At 33.7% G+C, this 18,742-nt stretch overlaps 1 protein-coding gene across 4 annotated transcripts; it reads left to right on the top strand.

The window, feature by feature from the left end:
• Nucleotides 1-2,472: 2,472 nt before the first annotated feature.
• On the top strand, nt 2,473-7,142 carry LOC114263510 (protein C2-DOMAIN ABA-RELATED 4). Of its 4 annotated transcripts, none has more exons than XM_028204064.2 (4): nt 2,473-2,769; nt 3,045-3,360; nt 5,542-5,637; nt 6,586-7,142. In XM_028204064.2, exons 2-4 carry the CDS (start codon nt 3,175-3,177, stop codon nt 6,874-6,876), a joined length of 573 nt encoding a protein of 190 aa, XP_028059865.1. In that variant the 5' UTR covers nt 2,473-2,769; nt 3,045-3,174; the 3' UTR covers nt 6,877-7,142. The 4 variants fall into 4 exon arrangements, with proteins under 4 accessions (XP_028059865.1, XP_082722911.1, XP_082722909.1 ...); XM_082866785.1 differs by having other exon boundaries at nt 2,635-2,938; XM_082866783.1 differs by having other exon boundaries at nt 2,637-2,904.
• The last annotated feature ends 11,600 nt before the right edge of the window (nt 7,143-18,742 follow it).

The following is an 18,742-nucleotide window of genomic DNA, read 5'->3' as shown; positions in this document are numbered from 1 at the left end:
AACCTTTTAATTGTGATGCATTTGACTTTAAATTTTGAATCTCGTTCCAAATAAGGACAATCGAAGACAGTGTTGCTCAATTTTAAGGGTAAAATCATCAATTTGATAAAATATAAACTAGTTTGACAAAAATAAATATCAAAAAATTATTTTTGAATTTTTAAAAATTATTTCTACCCACCAATGATAAAATTATATAAAAATGATAAATCTTTTACATTTCTATTTTTTATTTTATTTTGTTACTGAATTAATTTTTAGTATGTGTTTGGATGATGATCATGTAATAAGTGTTTGTTTTTGTCAATTTTTTTAATGATTATTTTGTAATAGATGGTTGTATTTATTATTAACAGATATTTTTGGATAATTATCATATAATGAATAGTTATTAGGCTTTCAATGTGTAATCGATATGTTTAATATATGAAATATTTTTAGTTTTTGATTTAATAGATTGATTTAATAATGACATCAAAATTGTCGCCATGTTTGACTTTTGAAAAAATAGAAATTAATTTAACAAAAATAAATATAAAAAAATTATTTCTACAATCTTATAAGATAAAATTATATAAAAATGATGTGTTTTTAATTTTTTTCACTAATTACTTTTTAATTTCTTAGAATTTTTTTTTGAAAATAGATTTTGAAAACCAGACCAAATAAAATTTTATAACTAAGAAAGTTACAACAGTATTCATTAAAAAAATACCATTATATTTCAAACAACATATAAGTTAACCAATACAAAATAAATTATATGATGACTTTACCATTGAAATTGACCATTTGCAAATAGGATTTAAAATTCATGATAAAATATATTATAATTAAAAATCAAAAACAAAAAGGGAAATTTAGTCAAAACCTCTCAATTGGATCATTATTTGGCGAAAAGAACAGCCCAATTTATTTTTCTTCATAAATTCCCTAAGGAGAAAACACATAATTGAGTAAGGACAATGTAATATATATATTTTCTTTCTTGGGCAATATTGCCAAAGTAACATGTTACTGTGAGACAAAATAACATGTTACTATCAAATAAAATAATTATGTAACATGTTACTGCGAGACAGAATAACATGTTACTGTTACTGTTACTGTTTACATCAATTTGAACGGTAATAAATTTTTTTAAAAAAGAATTTCATAGTTAACATGAATCTTATTTGATAGATTTTTGATGAGAGAATTCTAAAAATATTAATTTTATTAAAAATATATATCAAAAGTTATATTATTTTAAAGTTTATATTTTGATAATAGTGATATTTATTGGACTTTTCAAGAATTTTTTTTTGAGTTTGCCCTTAATGTATTAAAATTTTATTATAAGAAAGTCTTGACCAAATCTCCTAAACTAAAATGACATAAGTTTCAAATTACAAAAAAAAAAAAAAAAAAATAAAAATTAAGCCTGTGTTTGGAACGATTTCCAAACGTTGATTCTACCCACGTTCCAATATGACGTTTGGATAGAGCTTTGGAACTAATTTTCCACAACTTCGCAGAAAACTCTGTCTGTGGCGTGATTTTTAATTTTTTTAATTTTTTTAATTTTTAAATTTAGCCTAACCGGTCGTCCCACCTTACGTCCTACTGGATGTCCCACCGGTCATCTGACCGGTTGACTGGAAAAGTGACTTTTTTTTTTTTTTGCAATTGACATATTTTAATTTTTTATATATTTGGAAAAAATATTTTCCAAATTTTTTAAAAAAATTTATGTGTTTTAATAGAATTTTGAGTTGTATGTTTGGTTATGAGTTGTAAATTTTTGTATTAAATATCAAATGTTACATCAAAAATTTCTCACTCAATTTAAAACTCTTTTCAAAACTCTTTCACAAAACAAATTTTTCACACTCAATTCATAATTTTTAAAACTCACGAACTCAAAATATAGTTCCTACGCTCAAATCATAATTAGAAAGTTTTACCAAACGCAACTTAAGACTCTTTTGAAAAGTGAGTTAGGAGTCACTTTTCAACTTTTAAATTATTTTAAATCACATCATCTTTTATATTTTATATATACATTTTTAAAAAAGTTAAAAAATGAAAAAATTAATTTTTAATTATCTTTTTAAAACAATCCGGGTATAATTCTAGTAAACTTCAAAATGTGTGTAATTTATCCCGAAGATACTTTGGTTCCGTTTGGCAAGGAGATTTGGAGTTATTTTAGCCACAAAAGATAAAATAGGTTATTTTAGTCACAACAAACAAAACAGTACATCCAATCCATAATCATTATATTCTTCTCTCACAAAAAAAAAAATCAAAAAAACAAAAAAATCTTTTCTAAACCAAATTTTTTAACCTAAATTAAAATAATCAAAAAAATTAAAAAACTAAAAAATATTCATTTCCCAAACGGAGGCAGATAGAAATGCTAATAATGTGAGAAGCGGAATGCGGCCATCACGTCGAATATAAAAAGACGTCCACCAGCGCTGTTGACGCCCCACCCTATGTATACCTCCAACTCCAAGCCAAACACGGCAGTCATTAATCCCCAAAAAAATCAAAAACAACCGGCCATTCAATTCCTGGCCTGTTACCGGAACTCCCGGTTACCCACTTCCCACAAATGTTTTAACCTTATATTCTTCTTGCTAAACGTCTCTCTCATCCTTCTTTTTCTCTCTCCCCCCTCCTAAATCCCCCACTCTAAATTTTTTTTCTTTTCCTTTTTTCTCCCCCCATCAAATCCCCCCCAGAAAAACTAATCTTAAATTCCAGAAAGCATCCGAAACAAAAGTGAGCACACAAATACAATTGCTTCTTCCATATATATATATATGTATGATATAATACAATTTGTTGACTTTCACATGAACGTTACGTAACGTAACTGGTTTGTATATGACAATGTGATAGGCCATATCTCACAATGTAATCATCGATTTTTATGATTTGATTTGGACAGGTGGGACCCATAAAGTCCTGCTGTTTTCTATTTCCTTTGATGATGATGATGATGATGATGATGATTTTGTTTTGTTTTTTTTTTTTTTTTTTTGATTTTGGAGCAGGAAATTTGAGTGGTTGAACAGTGGTGAGGGAGGAGGAGAGGGGTATTGGGTGTTTGTGAAAAATAGGGGTAGGAGGAGGAGTATAAAAAGAGGAGAGTCGGGGGTTGGTGGAGGAGGAGGAGGAGGAGAGATGGACTCACCATCGAGTGGAGGAGGAGGGGGGTTTGGTAGCTCACCAAAAGAAGCACCAAAGTCGTCTTCTTTAATGGACAGCCTATTGGGTCTCCTCCGAATTCGCGTCAAGCGCGGTGTCAACCTCGCTGTCCGCGACGTTCGTAGCAGCGATCCTTATGTCGTCATCAAGATGGCTAAACAGGTCTCGTTCTCTCTCTCTCTCTCTCTCTCTCTCGTTTATCAATGCTGCAAATTTGTTTTATTTATTTTTTTATTTTTTTGGGGGTTTTCTTTTCTGGGTTTGTTTTTTTGTTTCTTGATAATCCCAATTTTCAATTTTCATGATTGTTTCTGCAAGACTCGAGGCTTCGGGAAGGTCTCTTAATTTCTTATGATCACGTAATCCACTTATTGGCAAAATCACGAAAACCCTATATGCTATCCATATACTTTTATTTATTTATTTATTCAACTGATTTATTCATACAGCTTTGTTGTGTAGAGCATCTCTGACCAATCATCCTTTATCAATTTTAATTTTATCAAATTCTAATTTGATGGAAAAATGGTTAGAATTGTGCTGCAACCAATTCATCAAATTTGTGGCAAATCAATTGAGATGCAAATTTTCCATCAAATCAAGGATGAGCCAAATCCTTCGCTTAATTTACGGCCGTTATATTTTTACTCATATTTGGTGAAATCTTAAAAAGAGTTAAAGGATTGAAAATTGGTTTCTTTCATTGAAAACTATAAAAACACATTTTTAGGATAGGTTAGTAATTTTTTTAAGAGGATTTCATGAAAGAAATGGGTGACGAATGAAGTGTTCCACATCAAATCAAGCTCTTAGAAAACAAGAATTACTGAAAATTTACTTGAAAGTTGAATGAAAAATGTTTGGTAGTTCAAATTTTTGTGGCTCAAATGGCTCAAATCTGTCAAAACGGCGTCATTTTACACTCAAAATTTATCAAAACGACGTCGTTTTGACAGATTTGAGCCATTTGAGCCACAAAAATTTGAGCTATCTATCATTGTCGAAGTTGAATATTGTAAAGGATCTGGCTCTGGCCATGACATAAAGAGACTAGTCAGAGGCCTAGGAAAGAAAGAGGCAGAAGCCGTATAACCGAGTAAAAAGTGATGTATGTTAGGTAATTAATCCATTAATGCCTGAGTTTTTGTGGCTTCATTGGAAAAAAACATATAGACAATCTATTGTGGACATGCTGTGAATATACTCCAATTTAGAGAGGTTTCTTTAGGCAGGAATTTAGAGAGGTTCAGAATGTGGAACTTGGGGGTTTATTTATGGCATTAGTCAGTGATTACAAAAGTTTTTCAAGTCAGTAGGTGGCCATATTGTTTTTGGATCTTTTCTCACTAGGGGCCTTTTGGTTGCACTACAAGATTGAGGTTGTTATTGGGTAGTAGCTCGAAAACTCATGAATTATCTATTTGTTAAGCAACTCGAACTCACGAATTATCTACTGTTGGTTTGGTGAAATAATCATGTTTAATATGACATGGGTTTGGTTAGTCAAACCCAACGGTATTGTAACTGTTTTTTATATTTATATTTTTATTTTTATAGCAATAAACATATGCATTTTTCAAATTGTTTTAGGTTTTGAATAAGGAGTTCCCACCCCACTTACTATTTCTTCTCATGTACCCTATTTGGGTTTTCTAGTTATATTTTTTGAATATCAAGAGAAATATGTTATGGTTTTTAAATAATTTTATGTGGACTAACATCCCTTACTATGAAGGCAATGCCTTCCAAGTGCAAACTACATACAAGCTCCTTAAACCCACTAAACAAAGCATCGTCCTTGCTCATCAAACAGGCCAAACATATTCTTTGTTATCCATAATCCGTTTAAAACACCCCCAACAAGTACACAGAGTTCCCAATGCACAATTAGCAAAAACCAATTAAAATTTACAAAATAAAACCAGTCAGCTGCCTAAACCTTCAACAAAAAACTATCGTATGACATGTGCAAAATCAATTTATTTTATTTTTTCATATATACCTTTATCGAACAATACCTTTTTATAGCTTGTGCCGATTCTTATGATTATCAATTCGATTCACGATATGATTATTGATTTAACATCTATGGTTGGAACCCATAACTTTTCCTTTAGTGGAGAAGCTAGCATTTACTGGTTGCCTTCTAGAGATAAGGCAGAAGGATCTCCAAAACTCACTGCTTACAAACTTGATGATAAGTGGTCGCAACACAATGGGGTTCTTGATATAACTGTTTAAATAAGTTTTTATTTCATATTTTTCCTTATAATGCTTACCTTCTACTTGGTGTTACTTGATTTTCTTATGTCATGTGAATGTTTGACATTTGGTTTGTTGCAGAAACTGAAGACTCGTGTTATCAAGAAGGATGTCAATCCTCAATGGAATGAAGATTTAACTCTTTCCATTTCAGATCCTGATCTCCCAATCAAGCTGGTATGTTAATTGGTTACATCTTTCCAATTTATGACATGAAACCCTACAAGGGACTTATAAGGCTAGTTTCTTTTAGTAATTTAGTATGGAGTTTTCCCATACTCGTCGAATGTTCCACATGTTTCCTATGCTTGCCAAATGTCTACATGCAAATAAAAGGTAAATTCAATTGGAGGACATTCAATCATAACAAGTTTTAATGATATAGTCATAATTTCCTTCTTTGGAGATCATTGGTAATTGCTAGACTTCTCGTGCCGATTCTAAATGTTGCTGGTGTTTAATTTGAGTTCTTTGGGTTGTGTTCCAACTAAATCGCATGGGCCTCCCCATTAACTCCACCGTAGAGAGAGAGAGAGAGAGAGAGAGAGAGAGAGGAACAAACAAGTTTGTTTCCTAAGTGACAACAAATTATTCATAAAAGTTCGTGTTCTGGACTTCAAATGTTTTCAAGTGTTGATATATTTTTGTCTCACTTTTGCATCACCCTTACGTGTTTTCTAAATCTTGATGTAGGACAGCACTGGAAAATGTAGGGTAGAAAAAAGGGAGCTCCTGAATTTTGTAATTGAAAAGTGCTGGAATGAATTGGTTTTGAAAATGATGGGCAGCTGGATTTTCAGTGGGTTGTGGAAAATTTTGTATATTGAAGGATATGCAAGTGTTGAGCAATACAATTAATGCGATATTAATATCTCAAAACTCAACTCTGCTGAAATAAGATTGATTCCTATAACTTAATTAATAGACATGAACAACAATATATTGACCTATAAAAGGCATAATTTGAGACTCAATTAAAGCTCAAGATTACATTAGGTCTTAAATAGTATAATTTGCATTATTGGGCCAAAGTTTGTAAGATAATCAATTTGGACACTTTGAAAACTATAATTTTGTGAGTTTCTGATAAAATGTTTATGGTCATCTTCTTTGCCTGAATTTCAGACTGTATATGACCATGACACGTTCAGCAAAGACGACAAAATGGGAGATGCAGAGTTCCATATTAAAGGGTTTGTAGAGGCCATGAGAATGGATTTGCATGGCCTTCCAGCAGGCACCGTAGTGACAAGAGAGCAACCATCGAGGCAAAACTGCCTAGCAGAAGAAAGCTGCATAACCTGGACGGATGGAAAGATTTCGCAAGACTTGTGCCTCAGATTGAGAAATGTCGAATGTGGTGAAGTGGAACTGTCGCTGCATTGGATCGACCTCCCTGGCAGCAAGGGTTTATAGATTAGTGTTCGTAAACGATGCTTTCTCTGATTTATGTCGCCCAGTGCTGCTGGTTTTTGGGTTCAACTAGTACTACTTTGCAGTATCAAGGGAATCAAATAGCGGGGTAGTGTGTGTAGTGATGACATGTATGACAGATTCACCTTGCTTTTGCATCTCTGCATATTTGTACAAGTCCTGTCTGTAGGTTAGTGTTGTATGGGCTTAAAGATTTTTATGTTCTTTTGACAATCTATAAGTTGCAAATGCTTTTTTATTTTCTTCTAGTGCATGGCAAAATGGATGGATTTAAATGGGATTTGATCCTGAGTTAATCTGCCCTACAACACAAGTTGGGTACATTAAATATTTGTCAGAAGAGAATGTGTTTGTTTAAAGACAACTGTGCAAGGAGAAAAATCTTTTTTTTTTCTCTTACCCTTTAGATATCCATAAAAAATAATTATATATATAATTGTATTTCCAAGGACAAATTTAAAGTCCAAATAATTGTATTCATAATTGAGGTGAGATACATTTTCTGAGCCATAGGTAGGTGAATAAAATAGAATACCACGACTTGATAGAAGATAATTCTTCATAAGAAAAATAAGAATTCAATGGGATAAAACTGTACATAATTGATGTAATCCATAAACCCCAAAAGCCTAATCACTAATAATAAACAAACTCATCATAATATTAATCCTGTTACTAAATTATCACTCAGTACTCTCACAAACATTACCAGAGAGTAGATATATATAAACATATATATTTAAACAGAGGTCATGCAGATTGTTATTAGATAATATCAAAATAGTTAGCATTTCAATGCATCTTTTGTTAGACAATTTTCACTGTATTTAAATTAATTAATTCTGTTTAGGTACTAAACGACAAACAGAATACAAAAGGAAAATAGGAAAGGAGAGTGAATGTTTGATTACAAAAATCAAACTAGAAATAAAATTAAATAAACAAAAACAGATTTTATTTTGTTATAAAAACAAAATTAAAATCTGATTTAAATAAATAATAATAAAATAAAAAATAAATAAATAACTTACTCGATTAATTTCTTTTATAAATATTCTGATTAAGTCCAGTGCTTGACACTGTGTCCTTAACACAGATTCGTCCTCTCCACGGTGCTTTCAGAATATGGACGTCTATCTCCCAGAATAAAATGATCAATCAACGAAAAATAGCAGCACTACAAATTTTTCATGCAACGAACACACTAAGTGTATATACTCTTTCTCACAGAAAATTAATGCAGCAATATGTAGAGAATAATAGAAAAATTATTTTGGACGAAAATAATGAATGAAAACATCAAATGAGGGCTGCCTATTTATAGATGGATTGGTGGCTGTAGATTTTGAATTAAACAGGTGCAAACCTGTTTTGAACAGGCATGAAACCTGTTTGGTTTTGAATGAATAGATTTAAATGTGTTGGGTTCAAAATTCAAATAGATAAAACTGTTTTGGATTTAAATGTGGATAGTTTTGGATCTGTTGGCCAGTGAACCTGTACAAAACAAATTCTGAAGAGGTGAAACAATTTTGAATTCAAAAAATTAAAATTTAAATTGGACAAATTTTATTTTACCAAAAAATAAAATTGAATCCAAATGTTTTTGGCCCAAAAAGATTAGTATTGGGTCGAACAAGCCCAACCCACCCGATTGGACGGCCGGCGGTCCGCGTGTGTGGTAATTTTTGTAGGACAATCTTCATCAGAGTTGATTGCTCTGCTGCTAAACAAATTTTTAAAAAGGATGTCAAAAATCTGGCATCTAAATAGATATTTCTGACTTGGCAAAGTTTTTTTATCTAATTTTGATTTTGATATTGAATATATCAAAAGAGAAATTAATTCTTTGCCTGATTTCTTAACCCGTGAATATTTGCAGAAATCCCATCCTAAAGAGGAATGACCAGTCGAGGCCACAGAGGTACGAAAATGGGTAAGCGAAGGACATCGTAAATTCTGGAGAAGTTCATGGCTACGATCCTGAGAACTAGTACTGGTACCAACAAAATGGAGGATAATGGTTTGAATGAGGGTATAAACGACATCCTCTTGATGAACAGGTTGCTGTGTAGTCGGATCAACTTCTAACTTAACAGAAGTAAGGATTTCGTGATGTTGAGTAGGAGTGAGAATATTATCCCACCATCCTTTGAGTTGACCGGTGAAGCCATTAATAATGAATTTAACAATGGCATGGTCACCATTACTGTATTGGCGACACACAGTTGCGTACATCATCATCTGATGTAACTTCTTGTAAATGCCATATTCTGATTCACCATCAATATTCCATTCATAAATGGTTTTACCATGGTAGGATCCCTGGTCATTAAGATAAGTTTCCTCGTAAAGTACATTTGGAGGAGTTGGGCGAGCATAATAATTTCGGGTAGGTGGTAATATGGCTGGTCGAGAGGAAGTATAAGAATAGAGCTTATTAACTGTTGTGGGTTCTTGGAAATTCGATTGAATTTCATGAATCTGTGCAGGTGAAAGATCATCATCTGGTTCAGGGTCAGATCTAAGCATATGAATAGATCCAGTAGGATCTTTATCAGAACCGGGTTGGACATTTAATGTTTTCATTTTCTGTAAAAGGGTGTCCATAAATTCTGTATTTGAAGCTTTTAACTTAAAGTTAGTTACTTCTAAAGGTGGTTTGATAGATACGGGATGGATCATGGATGGTCCAGTCACGGGTGGAGTTAAGGTTTTGTCCTTAAATGTATTAACTGCTTCTTCGATTCTGGTTAATGGTTTTCCCATTGTTTGGCAAAACAGATTGGTGTAATTATGCTGTTTACAGACTAAACTCAAATCTGAGAGTTTGATATAGTCGGTTTTAGTAAATCTGGCTGATTGAGCATCTATATAGGCGGTGGCAACTAAAGGCTGTATGGTAACCTCACCATTAGGAGCTAATTCTAATGATTGAGGTGGTGGATGAACAGCATGGATCGCCTGTCCTTCTGTTGTGGTCCATGTTTTATACTGGTCTTCTAATAGATTTAATTGGGATGTAAATACAGTATTATACCATTCAACGAAGGGTATTAATTTCTGATGTAATTCAAGATGTTGATAATATTGAATCTTATATTCTTGTAACTGTTGAGAACTATGATTTGCAAAATACCATGTCCGAAAATCCTGGTAATTGGGTTTCATAAATTCCTGGTTTAAATACTTACGATTTTCACTTCCTGGTGTAAAATCCATTAAATTTCAAAATTCGTATCACTGGCTGTTGGGCTATCTGGTATTTGGGTCGCATAAACTCCATGTGGAATTTGGTTATTAGAAATTCTAATTCCATGTATTTCTGTATTCATCGGATCTTCCTGAGGATCACTAGGTGGTCGACTAAGTGGCCTAGGAACCTCTTGGATTAATGAATCTACTAATTGGCGGCTAGATTCTGGTAAATCTACTCTGTATGGAGGAATAGATCTGAAACTGTTATTAGAAAAACTTCTCGGGGCTGTTCGGAAACTAGCATTAGAGGAATTGCTTCTAATTAATGGAGGAGTTTTCTGGAATTAGAGATAAACATTACCTCCTTGTGTCTGGATTACATCATCCAAATTGTGTTGGATGATTGGTCTCGGGGGTACAACATTTGGAATATGCCATCTATCTGGAAAAGTAATGTCTTTCCAAGGAATTAACTTTGGAACTGCTACTTGACTACTGTAAAGATTTGTTTCAATCAAAACTGTTTGTCCTGTTTCAGTTTTCTTTCTGGTGTAAGGATTTAAGGTAGTTAATACTTTAAGGTATATCCTAGAGTGTACTGAAAAAGGGGGTGATCCTGGTTTATACTCATATCCATGAGTAAGAACTCTAAGTTCTAATACATCAGATAAATTAGCATCAGCCATTGCTATGCTAAGGTTTGGATAAACATCAAAATATACTGGTCCATGAGACAAACTAGTTTCTATTGCTCCCATTAGGGATGCTCTCCAGTTAAGACATCTTCCATCACGAAGTGTACATTGGATACTGGTATTTTGACCTAGAAGGGTCAAAGGTTTAAAAGCTATTTGTACTAGTCCAATATGGATGTACTTATATTTTCTGATAAAGGGGATAAAATCATTTATGTGAATTAATCTTATGATTTCATCATTATTCTGGATGTAAGCTGCATGCTCAAAGGTTTTAATGACCTGTTTACTGAAGAAGTTAAAAGTTCCAATTTTATAAATTGTTTTTGGATCTACTGTTGGTATTGTCCACTTATCTAGTGCATCTTTTACATCCTGGTAAGCCACTAATTCGGCTGCTTCTGCTATGGAGGAGACTGTGTTTCCTACAGTGGTTACTGAATCATTTCCTGGTATTTCTACAGGTATATCATTAGTTGGTATCAGAGCCAAGTTTAGTTAGTCACATAATGCATATATAATCATAATAAATTAAGCATATATGATCACAATACAACTATGACTGACTAAGGTGCTCACTAAAGGTTTTGGCTAGCACCTTAGTTGGTATCAGAGCCAAGTTTAGTTAGTCACATAATGCATATATAATCATAATAAATTAAGCATATATGATCAAAATACAACTATGACTGAAACAACTAATGATATACCTGTAGAAATACCAGGAAATGATTCAGTAACCACTGTAGGAACACAGTCTCCTCCATAGCAGAAGCAGCCGAATTAGTGGCTTACCAGGATGTAAAAGATGCACTAGATAAGTGGACAATACCAACAGTAGATCCAAAAACAATTTATAAAATTGGAACTTTTAACTTTTTCAGTAAACAGGTCATTAAAACCTTTGAGCATGCAACTTACATCCAGAATAATGATGAAATCATAAGATTAATTCACATAAATGATTTTATCCCATTTATCAGAAAATATAAGTACATCCATATTGGACTAGTACAAATAGCTTTTAAACCTTTGACCCTTCTAGGTCAAAATACCAGTATCCAATGTACACTTCATGATGGAAGATGTCTTAACTGGAGAGCATCCCTAATGGGAGCAATATAAACTAGTTTGTCTCATGGACCAGTATATTTTGATGTTTATCCAAACCTTAGCATAGCAATGGCTGATGCTAATTTATCTGATGTATTAGAACTTAGAGTCCTTACTCATGGATATGAGTATAAACCAGGATCACCCCATTTTTCAGTACACTCTAGGATATACCTTAAAGTATTAACTACCTTAAATCCTTACACCAGAAAGAAAACTGAAACAGGACAAACAGTTTTGATTGTAACAAATCTTTACAGTAGTCAAGTAGCAGTTCCAAAGTTAATTCCTTGGAAAGACATTACTTTTCCAGATAGATGGCATATTCCAAATGCTGTACCCCCGAGACCAATCATCCAACACAATTTGAATGATGTAATCCAGACACAAGGAGGTAATGTTTATCTCCAATTCTAGAAAACTCCTCCATTAATTAGAAGCAATTCCTCTAATGCTAGTTTCCGAATAGCCCCGAGAAGTTTTTCTAATAACAATTTTAGATCTATTCCTCCATACAGAGTAGATTTACTAGAATCAAGCTGCCAATCAGTAGATTCATTAATCCAACAGGTTCCTAGGCCACTTAGTCGACCACCTAATGATCCTCAGGAAGATCCGATGAATACAGAAATACATGGAATTAGAATTTCTAATAACCAAATTTCACATGGAGTTTATGCGACCCAAATATCAGATAGCCCAACAGCCAGTGATATGAATTTTGAAATTTAATGGATTTTACACCAGGAAGTGAAAATCGTAAGTATTTAAACCAGGAATTTATGAAACCCAATTACCAGGATTTTCGGACATGGTATTTTGCATATCATAGTTCTCAACAGTTACAAGAATATAAGATTCAATATTATCAACATCTTGAATTACATCAGAAATTAATACCCTTCGTTGAATGGTATAATACTGTATTTACATCCCAATTAAATCTATTAGAAGACCAGTATAAAACATGGACCACAACAGAAGGACAGGCGATCCATGCTGTTCATCCACCACCTCAATCATTAGAATTAGCTCCTAATGGTGAGATTACCAGACAGCCTTTAGTTGCCACCGCCTATATAGATGCTCAATCAGCCAGATTTACTAAAACCGACTATATCAAACTCTCAGATTTGAGTTTAGTCTGTAAACAGCATAATTACACCAATCTGTTTTGCCAAACAATGGGAAAACAATTAACTAGAATCGAAGAAGCAGTTAATACATTTAAGGACAGAACCTTAACTCCACCCGTGACTGGACCATCCATGATCCATCCCGTATCTATCAAACCACCTTTAGAAGTAACTAACTTTAAGTTAAAAGCTTCAAATACAGAATTTATGGACACCCTTTTATAGAAAATGAAAACATTAAATGTCCAACCCGGTTCTGATAAAGATCCTACTGGATCTATTCATATGCTTAGATCTGACCCTGAACCAGATGATGATCTTTCACCTGCACAGATTCATGAAATTCAATCGAATTTCCAAGAACCCACAACAGTTAATAAGCTCCATTCTTATACTTCCTCTCGACCAGCTATATTACCACCTACCTGAAATTATTATGCTCGCCCAACTCCTCCAGATGTACTTTACGAGGAAACTTATCTTAATGACCAGGGATCCTACCATGGTAAAACCATTTATGAATGGAATATTGATGGTGAATCAGAATATGACATTTACAAGAAGTTACATCAGATGATGATGTACGCAACTGTGTGTCGCCAATACAATAATAGTGACCATGCCATTGTTAAATTCATTATTAATGGCTTCACCGGTCAACCCAAAGAATGGTGGGATAATATTCTCACTCCTACTCAACATCACGAAATCCTTACTTCTGTTAAGTTAGAAGTTGATCCGACTACACAGCAACCTGTTCATCAAGAGGATGTCGTTTATACCCTCATTCAAACCATCATCCTCCATATTGTTGGTACCAGTACTAGTTCTCAGGATCGTAGCTGTGAACTTCTCCAGAATTTACGATGTCCTTCGCTTACCCATTTTCGTTGGTACAAGGATGTCTTTCTCATCAAGGTTACCCAGCGACCTGATGCTAACAATAGTCATTGGAAGGCTAAATTCATCGATGGCCTTCCTCACCTTTTTGCCGAACGCGTTAGGAAAAAACTTCGGGACCGCCATGACCGGATGTCTATTCCTTACAAACAGTATACTAATGGACAACTTTGCTCCATTGTTACCGACGAAGGTCTTTCCCTGTGTAATGACCTTAAACTTCATTATCAAATGAAACAACAGAATTTAACAGGAAGAAAAGAGTTAGGTGAATTCTGTGACCAATTTGCTTATGAACCAGGTATTAAATATCCAGGAACAAGAAAAATTTCTCTTAAGAAATCTTCTAAACCCATCCGTAAAAAATCAACAAAAACATATCATCAGAAACCAAGTAAGAAGTTTTATTCCAAAAAAGCTTCTCCTCCAGGCAAAAGTGGAGGCAAAGCCAAATCTAAATCAGAAATTAAATGTTACAAGTGTGGCCAAACAGGACATTATGCAAACAGATGCAAGTCTAAAGTAAAATCTAAGATTAATGAATTGAATCTTGATCCAGACATTAGACGTCAGCTTCTTCAAACCATTAAGGAAGAAGAATTAACAGACAGTGTATCTCAATCCCCATCTGAAAATGAAATTAATGAATTAGTTTCCCCCTCCAGTAGTAGCGAAGATGAACCAGAAGAAATTTCATGTTCATGTAACCAGAATCAAATATCAGAAATAAACTATAGGAAATCAATAGTAGAAATGAATGGTTTACATTTAGGAGAACCTAGCAGTATTAATGTTTTAACAGATACACAAAAAGATATGCTTGCTGTAGTAGATCAAATCTAGGATCCAGAAATTAAAATAAAATATTTAAAAATGTGTTATGAACATCAACAGGCAATTCAAGAACCACCCTTAATACCAGTTAATTCTTACAATCTTCAAGATGTGTTCAAAAGAATTCAGGATTTAAACTCTACTACTGTAGAAAAACCTACCACAATACAGGATTTAAAAATGGAAATTAATATCCTAAAAACAGAAGTAAAACATTTGCAAACCGCCAGTACAGCTGCAATCAAAGATATTAAGTATCTTCATAGTCAGCTTAAACAGAAAGAACCTAAACAGAAAGAAGAAAAAGATATTCAACAACCTCAACCAGAATCTTCTGATCAGTATTTGTTACTTGTTAATCAAGTTACTTTCCAGAAATGGTATATCAAAATCTCATTTATGATTAAACCAGACTTTATGATTAAGGATGCTATTGCTTTAGTAGATAGCGATGCTGGTATGAACTGTATCCAAGAAGGCATAGTTCCTACCAGATATTTTGCAAAAACAACTCAAAGTTTAACCAGCGCCAGTGGTAATTCACTACAGATCAGGTATAAAATTCCAGAAGCCTATATTTGTAATCAAGATTTATGTTTACCTACATCTTTTGTATTAGTCAGAAATCTTGCTCAAAATATAATTTTAGGCACACCTTTTCTTTGCCTTTTGATGCCAATCTAGAAAATTGACCAAACATGTATTTATTCCAAGATACAAGGAAGAGAAATTGTTTTTGAATTTATAACAGAACCATATACAAAAGAATTAGATCAAATTCGTGATCTAGTAACTTTTAAAGAAAAACAGATAAATTTTTTACAAAAGGAAATTCAATTTTTAACAACAGAACAAAGATTACAACAACCCTCTTTACAACAGAAAATTAAAACACTTGAAAACGAATTTAAAATAGAAGTTTGTAATGATGTTCCAAATGCTTTTTGGGAACGCAAAAAACATACAGTAACCTTACCTTATGAACCGACTTTCAATGAAAAATATATTCCAACTAGAGCTCGCCCTAGTCAGATGAAAAAGGAATATATGGAATTATGTAAAACAGAAATCCAAACTCTTCTTTCTAAGAAGCTTATCAGACCAAGCCAATCTCCTTGGAGTTGTACTGCTTTTTATGTTAATAAAAATGCAGAAATTGAGAGAGGTATTCCACGCCTTGTTATCAATTACAAACCGTTAAATGAAGTTTTGCAATGGATCAGATATCCGATTCCAAACAAAAAAGATCTTTTAGATCGGTTACAGGATGCAATCATATTTTCTAAATTTGATTTAAAATCAGGCTATTGGCAAGTGCAAATTGCAGAACAGGATCGTTATAAAACCGCATTTACAGTACCTTTTGGGCATTATGAATGGAATGTCATGCCATTTGGACTTAAAAATGCTCCATCAGAATTTCAACATATCATGAATGATATTTTTACTCCTTATACAGAATTTGCGTTATCTTATATTGATGATGTTTTAATATTTTCTTCATCAATAGACCAGCATATTAAACATCTTAATATTTTTAAGAATGTTATTATCAGAAATGGATTAGTGATTTCTGCACCTAAAATGTCTTTATTTCAAACAACAGTCAGATATTTAGGACACAATATCTCCAATGGAAGTATTATTCCTATCAACAGAAGTATGGAGTTTGCTTCTAAATTTCCAGATGAACTTAAGGATAAAACCCAGTTACAGAGATTTTTAGGAAGTCTCAATTATGTTCGAGATTATTATCATCAGTTATCTGCAGATGCTAACATCTTGTATACCAGGCTTAGAAAAAATCCACCACCATGGTCTGAAGAACATACTTTAGCAGTTCAAAGAATTAAAGCTAAAGTTCAACAGTTACCTTGTTTACAGTTACCAAACCCTAATTGGAAAAAGATTGTTGAAACAGATGCTTCCAATGAAGGATTTGGTGGGATTTTAAAACAACTTAATCCCAATACCCAGAAAGAAGAATTATTAAGATTTCATTCTGGACATTGGAATAAAGCCGCTTTAAATTATCCAACCATCAAACAGGAATGTTTAGCCAATGTTAAATGTGTTATCAAATTTCAGGATGATCTTTTAAACCAGCATTTTCTCATCAGAGTTGATTTCTCTGCTGCTAAACAAATTTTTAAAAAGGATGTCAAAAATCTGGCATCTAAACAGATATTTCTGACTTGGCAAAGTTTTTTTTATCTAATTTTGATTTTGATATTAAATATATCAAAGGAGAAACTAATTCTTTGCCTGATTTCTTAACCCGTGAATATTTGCAGAAATCCCATCCTGAAGAGGAATGACCAGTCGAGGCCATAGAGGTCGTGGTCGTGGCAGGGGTCACAACCCTCGCTATGATCCAACAGAATTTCCACCTTTAAGAGGTCAAACCAGTAATCCATCAGCTAAGGATATTCTCCTTAAGACTGAAGAACCGTATACCCCTAACAGTATTACAGAGGAAACTGTCCTCTATATTGAAACAGCAGATGAGCAATGGATGTCCGATCCATGGGAGATCAAGCGCCGGTATCTTACCACGCAACAATCTCCACCTCATTTTGACCAGTACCGATATATCTATGAACAGATATTAACAGAAACAGGAGCAGCCGAAATTAAACATACTTTGCATGATGTTAATAAAACTGCTAGCCCAATTCAATTCAGTAAAATTGTTATCCGCCAACTTATGCCCATTTCTACCTGGGGCATCCATCCGCATACTACCCGTGACATTGATTTGCGTAATAAGCAAACTAAGTACAGTTACTGGGATTACATTGATGCCTTTACCCAGGTTTTCTATTACCAGAATCCGATTAAAAACCACTCTTGGTTTATCCGTATCTGCCCTGACGTCCTTAAAAACGATGTCCCCAATTGGTTCCTCGTTTGGTGGGATAAATTCGGGCTTTCTCTTGATATTTTACCAGACACCATTCGAACAGCATTTAATGAGTGGCATGTAGCTTATTCTCGAGCCTATGCTTATTTAAACAAAAACCGAGACCTTTCAATCAGTAAATCACTCGTCCATTTTACTATCCGTTTTGGTATTCCCTGGATATGGAAATGGGACTTTGCTTGTGATTACCAGAACAAGGTTCCCCGCCTTAAAAGAATCTTTTTTGTCAAATGGGGGGATAAGGGTATGAACCCTAACTTAACAGAAACTGTTCAGAAAATTCAACAGCATACCAAAGCATGTTGGGAAACAATTAAACAGCCAGCCCTTCCAGCTCCATCACCAGCACTATCCAGTAATCCCTTTGTGCAAATCCAAAAGGAATTAAAACAGCAATATCCTCATATTTTAGAACAAGAATTAATAATTAAAAGCATGGATTTTCTGAAAGAACAGTTCCTCCAAACAGTTAGCCATGATGATGACGTCTCCATGAAGTCAGGCACCAGTCAGACTCCATCAGAACCAGAAAGTGACCTAGCCGAACACGTGTTGGCAGGAGAGTCACAAGATCCAGAAGAAGATGAGCCCAATCTTGGTGACTTTTGGGACTCATTAACAGCTGTAATAGCAGAAAAGATGACTAAAGACAAAGACAGGAAAGGAAAAGGACCCGAGCATTAAGGCGTCGGCACAAACAGACAAAATACTTTTGCAAAAGCAGATTCCCATTATCAGTTAGATGGAGGAGACAGCTCCGCTTTCCGACATAATTGAAGATAAGATTTAATTATAGATAAGGTGTAATCCTGTTAGCTTATTAGGAAATGGCACCTGTTTTCCTTTTAGATTTTCTCTTATCTTCTTCGTATTATATAAGGGGATGGTCTCACCCTTGTTGAGACAGACTTAGATTCGAGTTTTTTCTCTTGTACTATCTCTCCAACCCCCTCTTGTAAAATAGTTGTACTTCTTCAATTAATAAGAGTAAAGCTTTGGGAAACCTTCTCCATGTTTGTAAGTATGAACGCCCTCTGTTAATGCTTTAG

The sequence above is a fragment of the Camellia sinensis genome, chromosome 4 (genome assembly GCF_055761805.1).
Source record: "Camellia sinensis isolate YWXY chromosome 4, ASM5576180v1, whole genome shotgun sequence".
Taxonomy (NCBI): domain Eukaryota; kingdom Viridiplantae; phylum Streptophyta; class Magnoliopsida; order Ericales; family Theaceae; genus Camellia; species Camellia sinensis.
The sequence above is the reverse complement of the archived record's forward strand: the minus strand, read 5'-3'. Positions and strand labels throughout refer to the sequence as shown.